Here is a 23023-nt window from a genome sequence, read left to right as displayed (position 1 = left end):
CGAGGATGAATGTTCCCAAGGGGGAGATAATGTAATATTCTAGAAACTAGAGCCTAACGTAAGGGTTAGAGTCGTAAATAACTCCCGGTACTCAATGTAAAGGTTTTTGGGCCTAAACGTCAAGGTACGACCCCCCAAGGACCAACCAAGGGTCCTTGAGGAGGACCCTAAAACTTCCCAAAACCAGCACCTCCCACGAAGTCCACCCACGCCACATGGATGGACCCACACCCCTTAGGTGGGCAGCGTAGGTGAGGCCTCCATGGAATCTGCCTAAGGCAGTAGCCATAGGCAGGACCCACGCCTCGTGGATTGGTCCAAGCCACGTGGCTTGGCTCCGTAGGTTAAGCCCTCATTTTCAAGCTGCAGACCATGAACCACGGATTACCAGCACAGGTCGTGGTCCCACCCACTGTCCGTGGGTCGTGGAGTCGTGGGTCAAGGCTGGAAAATAGTTTTTTTTATTAAGTCTTGGGAATTAAGTCTAGGGGTGTTTTGGGGTTTTAATTAACATTAAATGACGTCGTTTTAAACTAAATTAGACTAACTATATAAGGTTCTTTAGTCCCTAAACTAAGCATCCAAATCATAATTTCCAAATTCACAAATCAAAAACCAACTTCCCCCAAAATTTTCTCTCTAGAACCCCAAGGAAGAAGAAGAAGAAAAATCAAGCTAGGGTTTGAAGAGGGAGGCTTTTTCACTCAAATTCGTTGGATTTCTTCACCAAGGTATGGTAGTTCTTCATCCATAGATAGTTTTCATCCATGGAATCCCTCCAAAACCCTTAATTTCAAAGCTAGAAATCCCAAAAGTTAGGGTTTGACTTCAATCTCATGGATTCCTTTCAAATTTGTTTTTAATTATTGAATTATGTTTAATTATGGTTATATTGATGATTTTATATGGTTTTATGTTGAATTCCCAAAGAATCCATGATTTCCCCTATTTTCTCAATTTGGATCTCAAAGTGTGGGTATTTATTGATGCAAGTAGAATATGATAGAATTATGCATCTAGTAATTGAATTACTTGAATCATGTTATCATTCATGTCTAATGTAGTAATTCTATATAAGTTGATTGAATGTGATCTATGACCCCCTGAAGGACAAAGCATGAGAATTATGCATGATATGAGGTTTATGAATATGCTTTTAGATCACTTTGAGAGTAAAGTGAATATGATCATGATCTAATTTTTTCGTTGATTGGATGATTATCCTCATGTACACACTTAAGTATGAATATGATATGATGTGAAAGGTTTGTCACATGTAGTGATTCTAAGGTTGGAAGACTAGTCTCACCTATTGAATCTATGAGGTTTAGTATGAGTTCTATGGATTGAATGTCAAGATATTCTTCCGTAATTATGAACTTAAGTCAAGACTTAACATGAACTCAATGGGAATTATGCTTAGCACCGAGTGGATAATGATATGAGATGGAAGCCCTCACGTTAGTAGAGGTTTGGTTTCTAGTAACAATCCCCTTATCCCATAAACTATGTACCCTCATAGGTCTTTAGCTAGTGGATCCACCTAAGCTAAGAGTATGGTTCAACCTTAGGCAAGTAGGACAACCCCTTTTTGGTGTAGGGTAGACACCGAATTCCATGGTAAGCTCCCATGGTCTATGTCGGTTAAGGCTAATCTCCCTTTATGATAGTATGAACAAAAAAATGAGATATGAACTATAGCTTCTCAAGAAGCTTTACTTAGTATGGGTGGGATTATGGAATCTTATTCATGCATTGCACAAGTATGCTTTGAGGGTATTTATGGTATGTTCCTATTATGGTATAATGACATATGAGTTGTTTATGCTTATGACTTAGACCTTTTTCATTATCTTCAAAATGATGCTTTAAACTAGTAAATGACATGCATTCGACTAAAATGTCCTTTTTAGCATGTTTTTAAGGATTTTGTGCATGACTATCATACTTAGTGCATTTTTGGACTAACCCATATTTTCTACATTTTTCCCAAAGTGTAGGTTCCGGTTCTTAAGGCAGTTATCATTTGGTTCAAGCTTGGATTTGACTATTCTCCTTGCTTGTGGTGAGTCCTCATGATTCGAGGACGGGACATTTCATTTTGAGTTTCTTTTTAGTACTTCCTATTTCCGGATTATGTTGTTGGGGCTGTGACCCTATTTTGATTCATGAATTGTAATAGATGGCTAATTAAGACAAGTCTAGACTTCCACTTTTCTTTTATAAAGACTTTTTGGACTTAAATGCGTTTTTACTCTTATTGTTCTACTACTTTATGTTACGGTATGCTAAGTGGTTTAAGTGGTACCTTTCGGGGTTCTATGTGCCTTGTTACGTCTAGGGGGTACCCTTGGGTCGTGACAACAACTTCCATAAAAATCAGCCCAACCTAACAGTTCACAATTTACATAGTGTCATAGTTCAACCACATCACTTCAACAATACAAATCAACAACACATAAGATCAGGTTCACAAATCACAAGTTTCACAGAAAGGCACTCACAAGTTCACAAATGGTAAAGATAAGCAATGCAATGAAATGCAATGTCAAGTATAGTAATGCATGTCTGACCTAACTATACACACCCGCAGTCTCTCAGTCCGGGACCCATGAGGAACATATTTGTCCATGCATCCATCGCGGCGTGCGACACGGCCCTCGAATATTAGTATCTGTCGGAGCGCGCGACACGTCCCTCGAAATGATACATCCTCCTCAATTCACATAACACTTATCAAAATTATGCAATGTCAAGTATAGTAATGCATGTCTGACCTAACTATACACACCCGCAGTCTCTCAGTCCGGGACCCATGAGGAACATATTTGTCCATGCATCCATCGCGGCGTGCGACACGGCCCTCGAATATTAGTATCTGTCGGAGCGCGCGACACGTCCCTCGAAATGATACATCCTCCTCAATTCACATAACACTTATCAAAATTAACCATGTCTCATAACCAATGCAAATGACATGTTCACACAAATAATCAGGAGATAATCATTTTTATAAGAATGCACCATTTACAACAACACAATTGTGATACAACATAAAAAATGAATCAATAAGCCTTTCAAAACTATTCTCAACACATCACACACCAATAATTAATCACATTGCCTTTTATTACCACTTTTTCACACATTAGAATGATTCAATATGGACAAATCAATCCATCACCAAGTCTCATTACTCTCAAACACATATTACAAGGAAATACACGATTATATACACTTAACAAGGGTTTAGAAATCCACTTGCCTCAATTAATCAACAATTCACTCCGGGACTTGAGCCTTCTCTTTTCGTTGAGCTTCCAAATCAATGCAATATATTCAAATACATGGTCACAATAAGATTTTAGAACTAACAACACCCATATTGCTATAGGCTTAGCCTAGACCCAAAAACTCACTCAAATCTATAATCAAGTTTAACTTGTCAATTCTCTTATTTCCAAATTTGAAGTCTAGGGTTAATTCCAAGTTCTCCAATATCATAAATCTAATAATATTCATATAATATAACACACATAATATTTAAGTACCTATCTTAATATGTCAAAACTTGAATCATAATGTGATGAACATAAGAATTCCAAAAAAAATCCAAACTAATACATAATCAGTAACCTAAGCGAAATCTAACCCATATTTACATCCATGTTATCTACCATTAATAATGCTTAATTGCCAATTCATGGCCAATAATTAGCTACTCAATTCCTGATCCCCCTATCTCCAAAAGTGCACTACATATTCTTTAATTTAAGTTGCAAAATACATCCTTTCAACCCAATTGCATAAATATCATAAGATGCCAACTCCATTCATACATATATATATATATATATATATATAAATCAAATATTAATTGCACTAATTTCGTAAATGCCTTCCCATTGGTTTAGGAATAACAAGATTCCATGTTGTAGAACGGTTAAACAAAACTTCGGAAACATGATTACTTATGATTACCATTCATTTATTAACCACTAGAATTTTTGTCCCTTTAGATCCAAAAGGTCACGGCAATTCCAACAAACCTACCAACCACTAACTTTATTTTCCAACCCAAGATTTCTATCATATAATAATACTCTTATATGGAATAATTAATGTAGGCATATACAAAAATGGAAGGCCGGGGGAAATTTGCTTACCTGCAATTCTTCGTGCCCTTTTGTTCTGTAACCGACGCCCTTTTCTTTCTAAATGATTTAAGTATAAAAGTGATAAACTCTACTACTTATTTTAAGATATATGGGTCAAATAGTATAGGGTCTTAAATAACTTATCACTTTAGCCCCTTAACTATCGATTAAGTTAATCATCTACAATTACCCATCAATTAATTAACTCAAGTTAAACGCATAGTTCAAAATTCTCAAAAATAACCTACCGGGTCATTACAACGAGGGGCTATTTTTTGTTTACCTAGGGATAAGTTATGAAAAAAACATGTGCTCCTAAAGACACGAGGGTGATAGAGTATAGATGTAAGTGAGGAAATAGTATGGAATGTGGAACCTGATTTTGAATAGAAGATGAGGACATTCTATTAATTAAATAACAAGATGCAAGGACTGCATCACCCCAAAAACGTAGCGGAACATGGGATTCAATGAGGAGAGTGCGATCAGTCTCAATGGGATGTCTATTCTTCCTTTCTGCTACACAATTATGTTGAGGGGTATATAGACAAGATGTTTGGTGAATAATTCCTTAGTGAGTCATAAATTCCTGAAACTGAGAGGATAAGTATACTAAGGCATTATCACTACGAAAAGTACGAATAGAAACACCAAACTGATTTTGTATTTCAACAAAGAAACTTTTGGATATAAAAAATAACTCAGAACAATCTTTCATTAAGAAAACCCAAGTACATCTTGAATAATCATCAATGAAATTAACAAAATAACGAAAACCTAAGGGTGAACTGACTCTACTAGGACCCCAAATATCATAATGGACTAATGAAAAAATAGACTCTGAACGACCTCAGTACTACGGGAAAATGTAGCATGGATGTGTTTCCCAAGTTGACACGACTCACAATCTAATGAGGATAAACTAGAAAAACTAGGCACCATCTTCTGTAGTTTGGATAGACTCGGATGTCCCAAACGTTTGTGAATTAAGGCTGGATGAACTGTAACGGAGCATGCTGTGACGGAATTTGAAGAGGTAAAATAGTAAAGGCCTTGTGATTCATGTCATGTGCCAATCAATTGTCCCGTACTGCGGTCCTAAGAAAAGAATCATCAAAAAAAGTTATGCCACAATGTAAGGCACACGTCAAGCGACTAACAGATGCTAGATGAAAAGGAGAACCAGAGACATAAATAACAGAGTCTAGAGGGACAGAAGAGAGCGGTTTGGCTTTTCCAACCCCTTTTTGGTTTTGTTTGGATCCTATTGGCTAAAGTAATACTAGGAAGAGATTGTGAATAAACAATATCAGACATAAGTGATTTGTTACCAGAAATATGATCAAAAGCGCTTGAGTCCATAACCCATGATCCAAGAGTACTAGACTATGAAACACAAGCAAAAGAATTACCCCCAACATGAACATTAAGCTGAGTAACCGAGGCTACTTGTGGAGACATTTTCTTACTTGCTCGATATCGAAGGAACTCATCATATTCTACTTGAGCAATATGAGCATTATTGGGTTGTTGATCAGGTTGAGCAACATATGCTATTTGTGGAGATGTTGGCTTGCTTGGCGATTCTGAAGGTACTCATTATATTCCTTTATAGAAGTAGGATCATAACTGGGTGGTGGACCATGAAAAATATGACATATGTCACGAGTGTAGCCAAGCTTATGACAATAACTACACTTGGATTGAGCTCTTCTAAAATGACCACCTCCTCGCCGATTCTCCATAGGCTGATATGTTCGTTTGTCTATGGTTTGAGATGCCAGAATAGACGAGTCAATGGTGGATGATGAAACTACTTTGTGAATCGGAGGCGCGGCTAGACGAAGTAGACGAGAGAATAATTCACCAATTGTAGGTACTGCACAACTAGCTAAAATTTGATTACGCACTGAATCATGGTCAGGAGGAAGTCCAACAAGTGTAAGAACTAGAAACAACGTCTGTCTTTGCTCTTGTTGTTTTTCCACATTCATAGTGACTGAGCTCAATGTTTCAAATTCCTCCATGATTGCTTGTACCTATCCTAAGTAAGTAGACATATCGAATTCTTGTTTCTTTAAGTTGGTCATTCTAGATATCACATCACAGAATTGAGATATATTATTAGTATATAAAATACGTGCTTTTTCCCAAACTAAATAACATGTCTGGGATGGGTGAAACAAGGGCATTAACTTGGAATCGATAGATCGTCATAGGAGACTACATAATTGAACATCAACCTTCTCCCATTGTGCTTTTGCTTTATCATCTGCCTCACTAGCCTTTGCTTTTTCATCTACCACACAAACACAAGCATTGTTGGTTAAGTGATCTTGGAGGCCTTGACCCTTGCACCACAACTCAACTGAAGAAGCCCAAGCTAAATAGTTTGAGCTTCCATTAATGGTTCTGAAGTGATCATAGCACTTGAACTTCCATATTTTTGGAGCCAAAAATATCAATCCACCGTTATCCCAAGAGACCACAAATATCTTCAATAGTTAACTACCCGAAATTCTAGTGACGCGGAAAGCGACATGGGACTAAACCCTCCACCTAAGCATTGTCAACTAGATTTTACTTCAAAAAAATTAGATCTTTGGTAGCGATAAAAGTCGCCACAAAATTCAAAATATTGTCACTAAAGGTTTTGAGTGATTTTTAGCGGTGTGACTAAGGTTGCAATAGCCATTCACTAGTAAAACCTATTTTTTCAACAAGAAAATATGATATTAAATTTCGGTTGCAACTAATTTTCTAAAATAAATAACATGTACTATCAATTTTAAAAAATCCAATATTATTACGAAAATCATCAAAATTACTTCTCGACTCAAATCTCCTACTACATAAAGCATTATTGTACATTTTATGCATTTACATATGACATAAAAATAAAACATATGATGTCTTCAAACTCCTCCTTGATCAATATTATTTGTGATTTTTTAAAAACTAGAAGAAAAGAAATGCAAAATCATAATTTAATATTAAAAATCAATGAAAATCTTTAGTAGCGACATTTTGAGATTTTGTGGCGACTTTTGTCGCCGCTAAATGACTAGTTTTTTTCAAGTGAATCCTAATTAGCAATACTTAGGTGTAGGGATTAGTCCCACATGGTTTGCCATGTCACTAAAATTTTGGGTTTTTAACTGTTGAGGATATTTGTGGTCGCTTAGGATAACGGTAGATGCATTTTTTATCTCAAAATGTAACAAATGGTATAAATGGGTTATTCGCATAGTTCAGGGGCAATTTTGATCCTTTTCCATTTCTTTTATAAATTAATGAATATTTACATTTGTGAACTTTTAAATAAATATTTATTTAAACATTCAAAGAGTAATAAACCAGTTAAATGGTAATAATTAACTATTCTTTTATAAAAAATTCGATCACATTCACATGATATGAACAATTTCTTCATACCAAATATGTGTTATTTTTTTTTGTAAAATTTAAAATTTTAATTTTTTATAACATATTGACTTATAAATCAATTTTTTACATTCTTAAAAAATTGAAATAATAAATATACTTTATTTAAAATTTGATATTTTATTTAAAATTATCCCAAATGAATATAAGAAAACTTCCTTCACCGCTGTCTCTCCTCCTTCTTCACTCGCTGTTTGAACAGCAAAGCAAAACACATTCTCTCGCTTTATTTCTTTTCCTCTCTCTAAAATTGTGAAGGGTGGAAGGAAAACCTTAAAGAGAGAGCCAAGAAAGATCCTTAACTCTTCTGTATCACCATGAATGACCTTTTAAATGTAAGTTCTTTCTCTCCATGTACACGAGTATTCTTAATTTCTTTTGCTGCTGATAATTAGATGGATATGTTAAAATTACTTTTGCGATTTTTTTCATCTCTCACAGCTTTTGTAGCTCAATTTATCAACTATTGCTGTATTGTCAGCAATTTTATTTAATTGATTTGAAGAATAGGTTTGGTAGTGAGCTTATGGTTGTTAATAAAGGATCTTTACGTGTAGTAAGCATTATATATGACTTATAGCAGATGGGTAAGCTGAAAGTGGGAATTGGGCTGCAGAAAAATGACATTTTGGATTGTGACAATTGTTAAAAACTGCAAATATTGGACTTTCTTAGTTGCTGTCATGCAGTTGATTTCTAAACATAACAATTTTCTTGATTTCCTATTTTTTCTCCTTGATTTGATTTGGAGAAAAAGTATTTAGAATGTACTTGATCATGGATAATGTATTTTATAAATGTGCTAAGCATTCTATGACATTTTACATTACCATAATTGTTGAAGGCTTGAAGCTGCATTGACGTCCTCTTTTAGCTACTAAGGTTCAGCTCGTTTTAAATGTAACTTCTAAGGGTGAGAGAAGAGGTGAAGGAAGAAAATTCTTTGTTTTCCCCTTCCCTTTCTACTATATTACTTGCCTTTTAGTGTGGCTCCTAACAAAATGCTGTTTCAACATAACAAAGAAAGTAAAAGAAGATACCTTATTAGGCTTCATTGGGTGGTAAAGACATCTGAAGTTTCATTTAAACATGTTTATTGAGTTCACACTTTAGCTTGCTCTTCCCTTTGTGGAACAATGAGTTTTAGGGCCCGTTTGGCCATGCGATATGGTATCATGATATGGAATCAGAATATGGTATCATGATATGGAATCATGAGATGAAATTGAAGGTTTGTTTGGACATGCGATATGGAATTTTTGTGTTGTATATTTTCTCATAAACATAAAAATCTCATAAGTTGTAAAACTATTAAAATAGCCCCAATTGTTTATTCAATCTTATCAAATAAACAAAAATTATAAAATCGCATAATAAATTATTACAAAGTTATTTGTTCTTCACTTAAGTAATTGTTTTATCTAACTTTAATTTAATTAAAAAAATTGAACATAAATTGTACTTGATATGCTCATATCTCTCAACTACTCTTACAAATAACCTATAAAGTAGAAAAAAAACATACATTAGTGAGTAAATATTAACTTAGAAGTTAAATACACTAAGATAAAAATTAACAAACATCACTGACTTCTAACTATTTACAAGAAAAATCAATAGTTAAATATTATTGAATAACGAAATTTTAAAAAGTTACCACAAGTTTGAGTCAAAAACACTTCTAATAAAATTTAATCAAAAAAATTATAACTAGTCCACTTGACTAAATATTAATAACTAATTGATCAAATTTTCCCAAGTCCTCAATCAATTGGACTTGATATTCTTCAGTCATGTGAACGAACATTTTGCGAATACTAAGATTAAGAAAGTGCGGCACCGCCAATGAAAATTGTCTTTTATCAATATTATATTTGCTTAGTCATAAGATTAAGAATTTTTATTATGAAAAATCAAAAAAGTATTACTCCCTTCGTTCTTATTTATATTCACCAAATGAATTTCTACTTTATCATTTATATTCACCAAATTTAAAGTAATAATAAATTTTATATTGGTGAGAATAATAAATTTTAAAAAGTAATGATGTGATTATAAATTTTATTTACATATGAAACAAATGGTTAGTAGATATAAATGTGGGGTTGTTTTAACAAAATATAAACTCATGGATCAATTATTGTATTAAAATATCTCAAATCATGATATGGAATCACCATGTTATTCCATATCATGGTTTTTGGAGAATATGGTATCACCTCTCATGATATGGAATCATGAGATGGAATCAGCGTAAAATCGCATGTCCAAACGCTGATTCCATCTCACGACACCATATCGTGATATGGTATCGCATGGCCAAACGCCTACTTAATCATTGGTTTCTCTAAAAAGAGTCTTAATAAATGGTATCCTCTTTAAGTTTTATGAAATATGAATGGATGTTTTTTTTGTATTGACCAACACCCAAGGGTGTGTCCTAACTGTCAATGAGGTTGGAATGGACCATGGAGACCAAGGTTCGAATCTCAACAGAAGCATAAAGTGTCAAATGATTTATTCCATCTGTCTAGCCATTGTTGTTAGATTTATCATATACCTTTGGCGGTAGGAGGTAGCGAATAGCCAGAGGATTGAAAGAGGTGTGCAAGCTAATCTGGACCCTATTGTTTTTAAAAATAAAAAGAGTTTGTATTGACCATAATGTTGCTAATGCTTATAAATTATCATTATGACAATATTACTGTGAAAAAGCTTGTAGGGAGTCCTGTTGAACAGATGTAGGTTTCAACACAACCGACTGATCAGATCTATTTTGCTTTATGCATAATCTGAATCTCAGACTTGATCCAGAAAATAATTGGTTATTGTGATCTATGGTTAAAATTTCCAGTTGTATATACTCTCCTAGCTTGTGTGAGACACCTGAAAATTCATTTCCTTCTTACAGTCGGCATCAAAAACTCTCTTTTGTTAGAATTTTGCAAATGCTTTTCTTTTCTGTCCAATTAATAAAATATGTGATAGAAACCAAACCTTTTTCTTCTCATGTTTAAGTACTTATTAAATACTTATCATAAGATTTTCCTTTCTCTCTGTTGAATAATTATTTCAGGTCCATATTTGATGTACGTTGTGCTGTACTTCTTTGAGATCTTAGAATACTTCTGTGCCTTTTTAGAAACTAGTATTTTAACCTATCAAGTGCACTTCAACCCAAAATTAGTTGAGATGACTATATGAATCATCTATATGTATGCCAGTATATTTAGGTTCAAATTCGGAGGATACATCATAGTTAAATTATACTTAAGTTGGTTGTCAACCTATGGTGACTGTTGTACTCTTTTCTGGTTTGGAACTGGTTTTGCTTGTCACAAGGCTCTACAAGTAGGTTTTTTTCCTTAAATTATTTTTGGTATTGATCGAGTCTCAGAAGCATGTCACTTTATGCATTCCTTGTAAAATCCTACATTCTTTTGATTTGCGCTTGTCAAAGAAAAAGAAGAATGTTACCCTTCGGAGTGTCCCAGTGGTTTGGGCTTGGGACTTCCATGTTGGAGGTTTCAAGTTGGAAACCCCTTGCCAGCGAAAGCAAGGGGTTTGCCTTCTGGATCGAGCTCGTCGCACCGGGCTTGCCTAGTGCGGGTGCGGGGGTTTTACCCTGTGCCCACCGGCTGCAGGTTTCCTTCGTCATCAAAAACAGAAAAAGAAGAATGTTGTTTTTCATTATCTATCTGTTTGATTTGTGTTGTAGGATGGTGTTGATACCTTTGAGGCTCCCAGGCATCAAAATGATAGAAATGAAGATATTGAAATGGGAATACAAAGACCAATGGACTCTGGGGAACTAGGTCTTGATGATTTCTTTAAGCAGGTTTTGCTGCAGAATCTTATACATGTTTATCTTGGAAAATTAACACTGATAATTTCGTTTTCCCTCCTTTCCTCAATTACTTTCTCTCCCATATGTTGAAGTTGATCTCCTAAAATTTCCTGCTTGCTCATTTCCTTGTCTCTTTTTCTTGCATTGTTGCTAGGTTCAACAAATTGAGAAGCAGTATGAAAAGTTGGAAAAGCTCCTGAAGAAGCTTCAGGTATAAATGTCCTTCTATTATACTGATGTACTCATCCTTTCCTAATTTCAGTTTGACTGCAATTGTAGCATGTAGTGAGTGGCATAGAATTTCCTTTGAAAATTCCGTTAAAGTTTGTTAGGTTTTCTTAGTTGTCTGATTCATGCCTAGTAATGGGCATACAAGGGATAGAACATTTTTCTGTTTAGATTATTTATTTTTATTTGTGAAAATATTTTCACCACTTACTCAGAGTAGAGGTCAATGTGGGAAACATTGATTGTGATGTTTCCATGAGTTTGAAGCTCTATACACAAAACATGAGGTCATGTTTCTTGAGTATGTCATCTTCCTTTCCAACCTGGTTTAGTGAGGTTGGGTTTTTCTTGTTTGTATCATGAGTGTTTCTCCTTTGCAAAGCTATTTGTTAAATTAGGTCTTAGGCCTAATTCACACCCCAAAAGCTAGCTCAAAGGGAGGAGGATTGCCCAAGCCTTATAAGGAGTCCACCCATCTCATTAACCACCGATGTGGGACTTTTGTCATTCTTTAACACCCCACCTCACGCCCAGTGCTTAGCATCTGGTGCGTGGACAATTTTGATTTTGGGGGCCCCAACATCGGATGAGACGGGCCCTTCTCTGATACCATGTTAAATTAGGTCTTAGGCCTAACTCACACCCCAAAAGCTAGCTCAAAGGGAGGAGGATTGCCCAAGCCTTATAAGGAGTCCACCCATCTCATTAACCACCGATGTGGGACTTTTGTCATTCTTTAACACTATCAATGCTTTATTCAAGACTTTTAGCAGTCTATCATTCATTCTCCCTCTCGGTGGCTTTCCAAAGCTCGACATGAAAGAACAAAGAAAATAGGATATCTGTATTTCAACAATTATGGTCTCACTTTTAAATGGTTTGTCCTTCACTCTTAGGGTTTTTGATATTTGTTATTCGAAGATCTATTTTAATCCTGTAATGTTTTTGTTTATGTAAGATGCGACTATTTTTGTTTTGACCACCTGGTGCATAAGCCACTTTCTTCCATATTGTGTCTCTTTTTGTCACTACTCCTACGAAGTTCTGCATTATGGAAGATGATTCTTTTTAATTGCACGCTGTGTGTTTACATAGAGAATAGACTAGAGAGGAAGTAAAATGTTTGAGGATACATAAGAGCTCTGGTTCTCAACCATTGTGTATTTAGACATAACTTTATTTACTATTATTCCATTGATTGTTGGAATCCTATCCTGTTGATAATGGGATCCTATCCTAATTGTTGAATGTGTCTTCCTCTATCTATGATATTAGAGTAATTACATAATTACCTATTCAAAATCAGTGCTTCCTCTCACAATGAAGCATATACATCGTATGCTATAAGCTTGTTACATATAATATATATTCCTGTTCGTTTAAGTGATTGGATAAAAGATCCTCAAGTTGATCATTTTACCAAATAGAAGTTGTAATTATATTTTTAGATGCTATTTGCCATTCAAAGTGATAATCAATCTTAATATGTCTGGTTCTTTTGTGAAGACAGATTAAATGCAATTGCAAGGCACCCTAATCGTCACAAATCAACTACATGGTGATAATTTTCAGCACTCCTTATTAACCAACTATCTTAGCCAAACTAACTCTCACAGAGTCCCAACAGGCCATTACTCCTTATTAACCAACTGTCTTAGCCAAACTAGCTCTCACAAAGTCCCAACAGGCCATTGACCTTTATTTTGCATCTGTAATGGACGGTGACAAACTATTTCTTGCCTTTCCAAGAAATCCTCCAACTAAGATAGTACCTGGTGCTGGTGGTCAAACGTTTATATGAAGGACAACCAGTCCATTGCATATGTGAAAGTATATCGCTCTATCTTCATATAATAGTGTTTTTCTTGGAACCTTTTGCTTACCTCAAAGTACAAACCATAATTCTCCAATGACTATCTCATGATTAGTCTAAGAACTCATTGCCAACACTTCCCTTAAATGAGATGTCTGAACGAGTAGTTGTCAAATGGTTCAACTTTCTAACCAATCTTCAATACTCCCGTTATCTTGCCAGACCTAGAAGCTTGGCATTGGGATCGATTAATTATGCAGATTGTCTCATCTGAAATTTTAACTTTTAAAAAACAAATGTTTCTATTTCTGTTTCCAGTCTACAATACACTCTATTACATGGATATCTTTTTAAATTTTTTATTGGGAAATATTTTGTTGGTGGGTAGCAGTAAATTTGAATTCATGACCATTGACTTCTTCTTTACCATTTGGACCATAGGAACCACTTTGTCTAAAAGTTTAAACTGATAGAGAGTGGAGGCACTTAGTTATTTCTGTTTGCAAATTAATCTGTCATTTGTAGGCTAGCTTTAAACCAAGCATTCCTGCCTCGAAAATATCTAGAGCTTTTTTCCTCTATGAAAGGTGTTAGAATAGAAATAAGTATTTCCTAATAGGAATAGGAATAGGAATAGGAATAGGAATAGGAATAGGAATAGGAATAGGAATAGGAATAGGAATAGGAATAGGAATAGGAATAGGAATAGGAATAGGAATAGGAATAGGAATAGGAATAGGAATAGGAATAGGAATAGGAATAGGAATAGGAATAGGAATAGGAATAGGAATAGGAATAGGAATAGGAATAGGAATAGGAATAGGAATAGGAATAGGAATAGGAATAGGAATAGGAATAGGAATAGGAATAGGAATAGGAATAGGAATAGGAATAGGAATAGGAATAGGAATAGGAATAGGAATAGGAATAGGAATAGGAATAGGAATAGGAATAGGAATAGGAATAGGAATAGGAATAGGAATAGGAATAGGAATAGGAATAGGAATAGGAATAGGAATAGGAATAGGAATAGGAATAGGAATAGGAATAGGAATAGGAATAGGAATAGGAATAGGAATAAGAATAGGAATCCTAGTTGGAAAAGGATTCCAATGTAGCGTCTATAAATAGGGTCTCAATGTAACTATTTACATACACAATTAAATATTATTTATTTCTCACAAAAGGCATGCGCCATGACTAGATTTTCTCCCCTCAATTCCAAGGAAAATACTTCAATCTGCCAAAATCATTGGTTTAAAAATGATGATTCCAGTGGTGTTACAAGTGGATCATGCCATCTGCATCACCTATGATGACAATATTCTGCCTGAGAAGAGATGAGTATATTAGTTAGCTTCATGGTGTATAATAATGAATAACCAGCATGACTCCACATTAAGCCAAATTGATGGACGATTACATAATTTTGATTTTTGATGTCCTAAGCTTGTGGAACTGCTTCAGGCGATAGAGGGAATCCTGAAAATGACAAACCATACTGTTCCACAGAGCAATAAAACTAGGTGTAATTAACAACTTTGAGAAGGTGGATGACTACATTAACTATATAGGAGTAATAGAGATTAGAGAATTAGAAACAGAATGATGAACCCCAATAGTATGGGAAGGTTGTTTTCATAAAAATACTATGGGAAGAAGATGGTGAAGACCGTGAGATTCACTCCGGTGGAAGGTACTAAGCGTAGACTGTGTTTGAGTTAGTTGACATATTGAAAATATTTTGAAAGTTCATTAGGACAAATAAAGAACATAAGTTATGGCAAAGAAGGAATAGGGTTAGCAATGCTATAGTAGTGGGTTCAGATCTATCTCCGAGTATTATTGAAGGTGGTGATTCAGAACAAGTATTATGAGTAAATAGTCTGGAATTGCTGGAGATAAATTCAGAAGCACTTAATAGAAACCTTATGAGAGTTCAGAATCTCCTTAAATTCCTAGATTAGTGTACCTTCTCACTCCACCATTACTAGATTGAGCTACATTAGTTATTGTTGATGGTTGAGCAACATTAACCTTAAATGATTGTGGTATGCCATGTAGAAAATAACACCATCTCAAGTATGTCTACTTGTTGCAATATGTGCAACAGGGACAATTTTTCTGATTTCATTGACCGCTTTGGACGAGCACTTAGGAGATTAAGTTGTGCAGTCCATTGGAGGAGTTGGAGTAGATGAAGCTTTCTCTAATCAGGTGGTAGATTCTTCAAGAGATTTCTACTGTAAGAATCGTATCACACCCAATTATGACACGATCATTTGAATTGTCAATCCAATTTAAGAATGAAAGAACACCATAAAAAACTTCTCTCTTGGCTTCCTATTGTTCTGCAGGGTTACCAAGCGGACAAAGAATGACACCTCATAGGAATTTTACTTTCCAGACTTGTTTTCAAGGCCAATTCTCCTTTACAGGTCCGCTTTGATTCAACTGTCAATACACTGACTTTACTAAGAAGGCCCGTGTTTAGTTTCCACCCGAGTCTGTATGTAGAATCGGTGCATCCACCAAAAGTTCCCAATATCTGAAGCAGTGTTACGAAACTCTCTACTTCCCAGTCATTAAGAGCTCTACTAAAGATTAGATTTCACCCTTGTGACTCCACATTTGGTTGATCATGTCATGTTGTTGGAGACTTATAGAATAAAGAACTGAAACATAGACTTCAGATTATGCCCAATCCAGTGGTCAACCCAAAAATCAATTTTTATTCCATCTCCTACAATAATCTCCACATTTTTCCAGTAGTCTTGCTAGTAGTTTCGCCATTGGTTTCTGATAGTTCTCCACCACACTGCTACCTTAGGGACTATTAACATCATTTATGTTCCACTGGTTCAACATCCCATATTTCTGGGATATGAAATTCCTCCAAAGTGCACTGTCCTCATTATTGTACCTCCAATGTGATTTTTTAGTAGACTTCTATTATGTAGACTCAGGTTCTTTATGCCTAAACCGCCATGTTTCTTGCTCAAGGTTATAACTTCCCAGTTACTCAAATTACTGCTTTTCTTCTTGTTGCCTTGCCAAAGAAAGTCTCTTCTCAATGTGTCAAATCTTTTTTTTTTAATCCCTTTAGGTAATGGAAAGATAAACATTATGTAAGTAGGAAGAGCATTTAAAACTGAATTAATGAGAGTTAGTCTCCCACATAGGGAAAGATACTGGGATTTCCACCTTGATGATATTTTGTCAGACCTTTCTATAACCTCATTCCAGATTTCTGTAACAGTTTTCAGCCCCCAAAGACATCCCCAGATAAATTGTGGGAAGAACTCCCACCTGACAGCCAATGAGAGATAGCAAATTTGGAACATCATTGACCAAATAAGGAAAGCTTTTTTGCCAGTTCACATGTAAACCTGACAAAGCTTCAAAAATAGTTAGGATGACTCTAAGGTGTTTGATTTGTACCACATCAGCTTCACAAAATATTGGAGAGTCATTAGCATACAAAAGATGAGATATTTCCATTCCTTTAATGGCATTTGGTTGAGATCCAAAGCCTTTGATCCAACCATTCAACTGTGCGACTGATAGAAACCGAGGTTTTTACGGGATAAAAGCAACAGAAAATACAAAGAGAGACACAAGTATCTCGTATCTCGTATCTCGTAGAACAGTAAAAAATACAAAGAGAGACAAGTATCTCGTATCTCTTAGAACAACCTTTTCTGCATTTAAAAGATATCCTACCATCTGTCTACTTATTTACTAGATCTCCTATTATATAATAGATAACTTATAACTACTTTATAACGATTTAGGATAAGGATAGATAACTTCTAGTAATCATAAGGAACTGCCAAATGACTCCTAATAACTGTAAGAAACTGCTCATTGCTCCATGGGTGAAACCTCCAGGAATTTGAGAAGATGCAAATCATTATCTTCTCCTATCTGTCTTCGCTTCTTCCTCCTTGAATAAGTACGGAAGATACGTGCCTTATCAGTACACCCCTCCTGGAAAGAGGACTTGTCCTCAAGGCGAAAATCTGGAAACTTTGCAGCTAGCAGAGATTGTTGGCCATATGACTGAAGACGAAAAATAGAAGCATCACCAACATTAGAAGAGAGGTCTATGTGCTTATAATCTGCCTTCATAAGGTTCAACATAGCATCTCTAGTCAACATCTGTTCTTCAAGGTCTTATTGGAAAGAAGTTGTTGTGAGTGTTTTCTGATGAACGCCTTGCAGTTTATAAGTTTTCTCATTCAATTGGAAGATTAGGAACAGCCCGTGCCAATTGGCTTGTATTGTGTTGAGGGATGCTAACCATTGTATACCCAACACCATGTCTGCGCCACCAAATGAAAAAGGGTTGAAATCATGCTTTATGACCAAGTTAGAAACCTCTCCGACAGGTCATGACAAACTTTGTTGCATTTGATAATTTCACCATTGCCTATCTGGACACCAAAAGTAGGGATATATTGGACTACCAACCCAAGTTTCGTGACAATTTCTTCTGCTACAAAATTATGCGTCGAACCACTATCTACCAACATCAACACTTTATGCCCGCAAAGAGTGCCTTGAAGTTTCAAAGTTGAAGAAAATTCTTTGCCCAAAATTGCATGAAAAGAGATCTCCCCCAAATCAGTAGGGGGTATGTCTTCATTCTGATTACCATCAACACTTTGCACATGGTTTTCCTCTTGCATTAACTCCAATTGTGCAAAATTCCCAGGTTTGCAGCGATGACCAGGGGTAAACTTGTCTCCACAACGGTAGCATAGGCCTTTTTCTCGCCGAATTTGTTGTTCAGAATTCAGTGGGCAAGTGTTTGGAAGAGATGACTGTTGACAAGGGTGGTTGGCAGGATGATTGAGAATTAAAGGATTCTCGAGCCGTTGGAGAGGAAGTCCCAATTGATAAAGGTCTTGATACAGAAGGCCACGCAGGCACCTTACTGGACTGATTTAGTCCTTGTTTTCCTTCATATTCTAAGGCCAAACTCATCGCCTTATACACAGATCGAGGCTTGTGAATCCTAACATCCACACGAAGGTCTTCTCTGAGTCCGCTAAGGAAAACTCCAAGCAAACAATGTTCTGGCCAAGTTTGCACACAGGCTGCCCGTTTTGCTAATTCTTGCCTATACTCGAACACTGATCCAGTCTGTTGGATACTACACAAATGTTCATCTGGATTTTGAAACTCAGCGGGTCCGTAATTTTCCTGCATAACTTTCATCAACTCATCCTAGTAATAAATTGTTCTTTCACTGTTGATCCAAGCAAAATGATCCAATGCATTTCCTTCCAAATACATCGAAGCCACATCAACCTTGCAATCATTAGGTGTTTGATAATTTTGAAAATACTTCTCTGCTTTCAAAATCCAACCTCGAGGATCTCCTCCTTCATACTTAGGAAATTCCATCTTTGTGTGCGAACGTTGATAAGTTTCTTGATGCCTCCAAGTGCTATCAACCTCACCCTCTTCTAGTAAAACTTTAGATTTTCCATGTTGATTTTGCATGTTTTGTGCTTTTAATGCAGCCACATCAGCAGCCAAAGCGCCAATGGCTTCCAATTTCGCTGCTATAGTGGTCAATTGCTGGCCAATCAAATCAGGAGTCGGCATGATAGGTTCACTGTGGGAAGCGTTGGTTCGTGTGTTAACCATGGCAAATCTTACTGCTCTATACCAATGATAGAAACCGAGGCTTTTGCTGGATAAAAGTAACAGAAAATACAAAGAGAAAGAGAGACACAAGTATCTCGTATCTCGTAGAACAGTAAAAAATACAAAGAGAGACAAGTATCTCGTATCTCTTAGAACAACCTTTTCTGCATTTAAAAGATATCTTACCATCTGTCTACTTATTTACTAGATCTCCTATTATATAATAGATAACTTATAACTACTTTATAACTATTTAGGATAAGGATAGATAACTTCTAGTAACCATAAGGAACTGCCAAATAACTCCTAATAACGGTAAGAAACTACTCATTGCTCCATGGGTGAAACCTCCAGGAATTTGAGAAGATGTAAATCATTATCTTCTCCTATCTTTCTTCGCTTCTTCCTCCTTGAATAAGTACGGAAGATACATGCCTTATCAGCGACCTTAATCATATGATTAAGTCCTTCCATGACTATCAAGAATAGAAAAGGTGACAAAGGATAACTTTGTCTAAGCCTCCTTTGAGATAGAAAAAAACCTTTGGGTCCACCATTAATCAATACTGAGAATTTGACATTAGAAAGGCAAAATCTTATCAAGTTTATCCATTTGTTACCAAAATCATGTCTTTAAGAATTGTCAACAAGAACTCCCAATTGACATGATTATAAGCCTTCTTAATGTCCAACTTGCATAGAATCCCTGACCTTTTGAGTTTGATGCTGGAATCAACCAATTCATTAGCAAATATTACAACATCCATAATCTGTCTCCCCTCGAGAAATGCCATTTGATGCACATCGACTATCTTTTCCATCACTGATTTCATCCTTTGTTAAGAGCTTGGATAATCTTATAGACCCTTCCAATCAGACTATTTGTCTAAAATATTTTAACTCTTCAACACCATTCCTCTTGGGAATCAGGGAAATTAAAGTAGCATTGAAGGTTTTTTCAAAACTCTCATTCTGCTAAAGTTCTTAATAGTAGCTATTATATCTTCCTTAGTAACTTCCTAGCATTCTTTATAAAATCCCATTGTGAAGCCATCCGGACCAGGAGCCTTGTCCAGTGCCCACATGTTGACAACTTTGAAGACCTCTGCCTCCGTGAAGGGTCTTTTTAACTATTCACTCTCTTTATAATTGATTTTAGAGCAATCTTAGAATTCAAATGAAGGCCTCCAAGTTTCTGTTTCTGCATATAACTTCTTGTAAAAATCCACCATGGTTCTTTTAATCATAGGCATTTGCAATACTTCTTCATCCCCAACTTTCAACTTGTCTATAGTATTATATCTTTTATGAGCAAGTAGCCATTCTCTGAAAGAAGGTGGTGTTCTAATTTGCCTCCTCATTTTTGGCAAGTTCCTCAAGTTCCACCATTATTGTTGCTCTGATCATCATCACATCTTCATTAAGTTGTCTACTGTCTTGTATCTGATCCAGCTCAATTTACTCATTCAGTAGACTGTTCTTCTTTTTAACTAAACTCCCCAAAGATTGTTCTGCTCCATTCCTTGAGTTTGTTCTTTAGCAATTTGAGCTTACTGGCTAACTGAAAATCTGGGAAACCTTGGACCACAAATTCAGACCACCATTTCTGGATCAGACCTTTAAAACCATCCACCCATGACCACCGATTTTCAAATTTGAAGCAAGACTTCTTGTGGTTCCAATTTCCACAATCTAAGGAAATTGGAGAATGATCAGAATTGGCTCTAGGTAGATTTTTTTTGTCTTATATCTTTGAAAGCTTCCTCCCAATCATTGGAGAAAAGAGATCTGTCAAGTCTAGCAGCACTTATAGTGACTATTTCCCCTGAAACAGGTGAATGTTCCCCCATTCAAGTGAGGATCATGCAGTCCCATATCCTCAATCCATTCAGAGAAATTTCTCATAATATTAGTAATTCTTGAGCAATTTCTCCTTTCTCCCATGTGTGTGATAGTGTTTAAATCCGCACATGCTATCCAAGGACCATTAATCCTTTAGTGGCAGAAATCTCTTCCAAACAATTTGTTTTGTCCACTCTGAGGCACTGTTGTGGATGCGAGGAAGTCAATTAATTAAGTATTTGATTATATTTTTTAAGCAGATTTATTTATTATATATTTATTATTGAAGTAGCTTTATTTATTATTCTAGAATAGGGTTTTCTATTTCATAGCTTCACAAGTATTAGGTTAAGTTATAGTTATTAGTTTGGAATAAAATTTAGGTTTCCTACGTTCATAAGAATTAAACTTCCTATTGATGTAATAAGATTCCTATATAAAGGGGCTTTTGATGAATAAATCAATAAGTCATTTTTCAACACAAAGCAAGAGATTAGAGTTCTCTCTTCCATTGAACTCTAAGTTTTCAGTCTCCCTTTGAAGAGCTGAAGAGATAGGAGTTCTCTCTTTTAATAAACTCTAAGGTTTCAGCCTCCCTTTAACGAGCTGAATTTATATATCGTCCTCTGAATCGATCCTTCCCTAAAGATTCATAACGATTTGGTATCAGAGCCTAACACAATGGACGATGAGATCAATTCCAGATTTCGAGAAGAACGTGCCATTACGGAAACCCTAGTAAACTCTAAAATTGCAGCAATGGAACAACGCCTCAACGAAAAAATTGTCCAAGTCATCCAAGAACAATTGTCTAGATTGGGAGTTGGCTCCACAAAACTAGCAACCCATAGACCTGAGTCATATAGCGCCTAGACAACTGGTAGATCAACAATTCCTGCTACTAAAGGCAATACACCACCTATCCAACTAGCCGATAAGAATCATCCAACAAGTGGTAATTCACCTTTGATAGTGCCAAGCTATGCAAAGGTGAATTTCCTACTTTTAACAGCATCAACAACCCATTAATGTGGGCACATAATTGTGAGCAATATTTTGAGCGATTTGGACCTCGTGAAGGTAGCAACCTGATGGGTGAATTAGTCACGCTTCAACAAACTGATAGAATTAAAATTTATCAACATCAACTTTAAGATAAATGGGCTAGGACTAGAATTGGATAATTAAGTTGATACTATTCTAGATCTTTTGAATGGTTGTCCTGAAACTTGAGCTTGAGGACAAGCTCTTCAACATGAGGGGAGTAATGTTGTGGATGCGAGGAAGTCAATTAATTAAGTATTTGATTATATTTTTTAAGCTGATTCATTTATTATTTATTTATAATTTAAGTAGCTTTATTTATTATTCTAGAATAGGGTTTTATGTTTCATAGCTTCATAAGTATTATGTTAAGTTATAGTTATTAGTTTGGAATATGATTTAGGTCTCCTACTTTCATAAGAATTAGACTTCCTATTGATGTAATAAGACTCCTATTTAAAGGGGTTTTAATGAATAAATTAGCAAGTCATTTTTCAGCAAAAAGCAATAGATTAGAGTTCTCTCTTCCATTGAACTCTAAGGTATCAGTCTCCTTTGTAGAGTTGAAGAGATCAGAGTTCTCTCTTTTAATGAACTCTAAGGTTTCAGCCTCCCTTTAACGAGCTGAATTTATATATCACCCTATGAATCGATCCTTCCCACAACTACTTAGCCATCAACTCTACTTCTTTCTCCAATTTGTCTCTTCAAAGCAGTAAATATCAGCTTTCCACTTTAACATCAAGCTCTTAACCATGTTCAGTTTATTAAACTTGTTAAGACCCCTCACATTCCATTATACTAACTTTATTTTGATTGATAAGTTAGGCTTAGATTTCTCCCCATACTCCTAATCCCTTCCACTTCCTCATTGAGTTCTGACTGTAAATTTTTCAATTCATTCTTCACAGTCCTCTTGCTTTTTGAAGTTTATGGTTTACTGCTCCCCTCAAATTCACCCATATGATTTCTCCTTTCATCCACTTTGAC

The 23023-nt window shown here is 35.7% G+C and overlaps 1 protein-coding gene across 1 annotated transcript in view; it reads left to right on the top strand.

Annotated features, from left to right (window-relative positions):
* The first annotated feature begins 7759 nt into the window (after positions 1 to 7759).
* LOC102589318 (syntaxin-132-like) overlaps positions 7760 to 23023 on the top strand; it is a 31460-nt gene continuing 16196 nt past the window's right edge. Inside the window, exons 1-3 of the mRNA XM_006346487.2 lie at positions 7760 to 7936; positions 11320 to 11439; positions 11603 to 11659. Coding sequence (XP_006346549.1) covers positions 7919 to 7936; positions 11320 to 11439; positions 11603 to 11659 — 195 coding nt within the window. The 5' untranslated portion in view covers positions 7760 to 7918. The remainder of the gene's footprint in view (positions 7937 to 11319; positions 11440 to 11602; positions 11660 to 23023) is intronic.

This window comes from Solanum tuberosum, unplaced genomic scaffold (assembly GCF_000226075.1).
Source record: "Solanum tuberosum cultivar DM 1-3 516 R44 unplaced genomic scaffold, SolTub_3.0 scf00077, whole genome shotgun sequence".
Taxonomy (NCBI): domain Eukaryota; kingdom Viridiplantae; phylum Streptophyta; class Magnoliopsida; order Solanales; family Solanaceae; genus Solanum; species Solanum tuberosum.
Note: the sequence above shows the minus strand (reverse complement) of the source record. Positions and strands in the feature narration are given on the sequence as shown.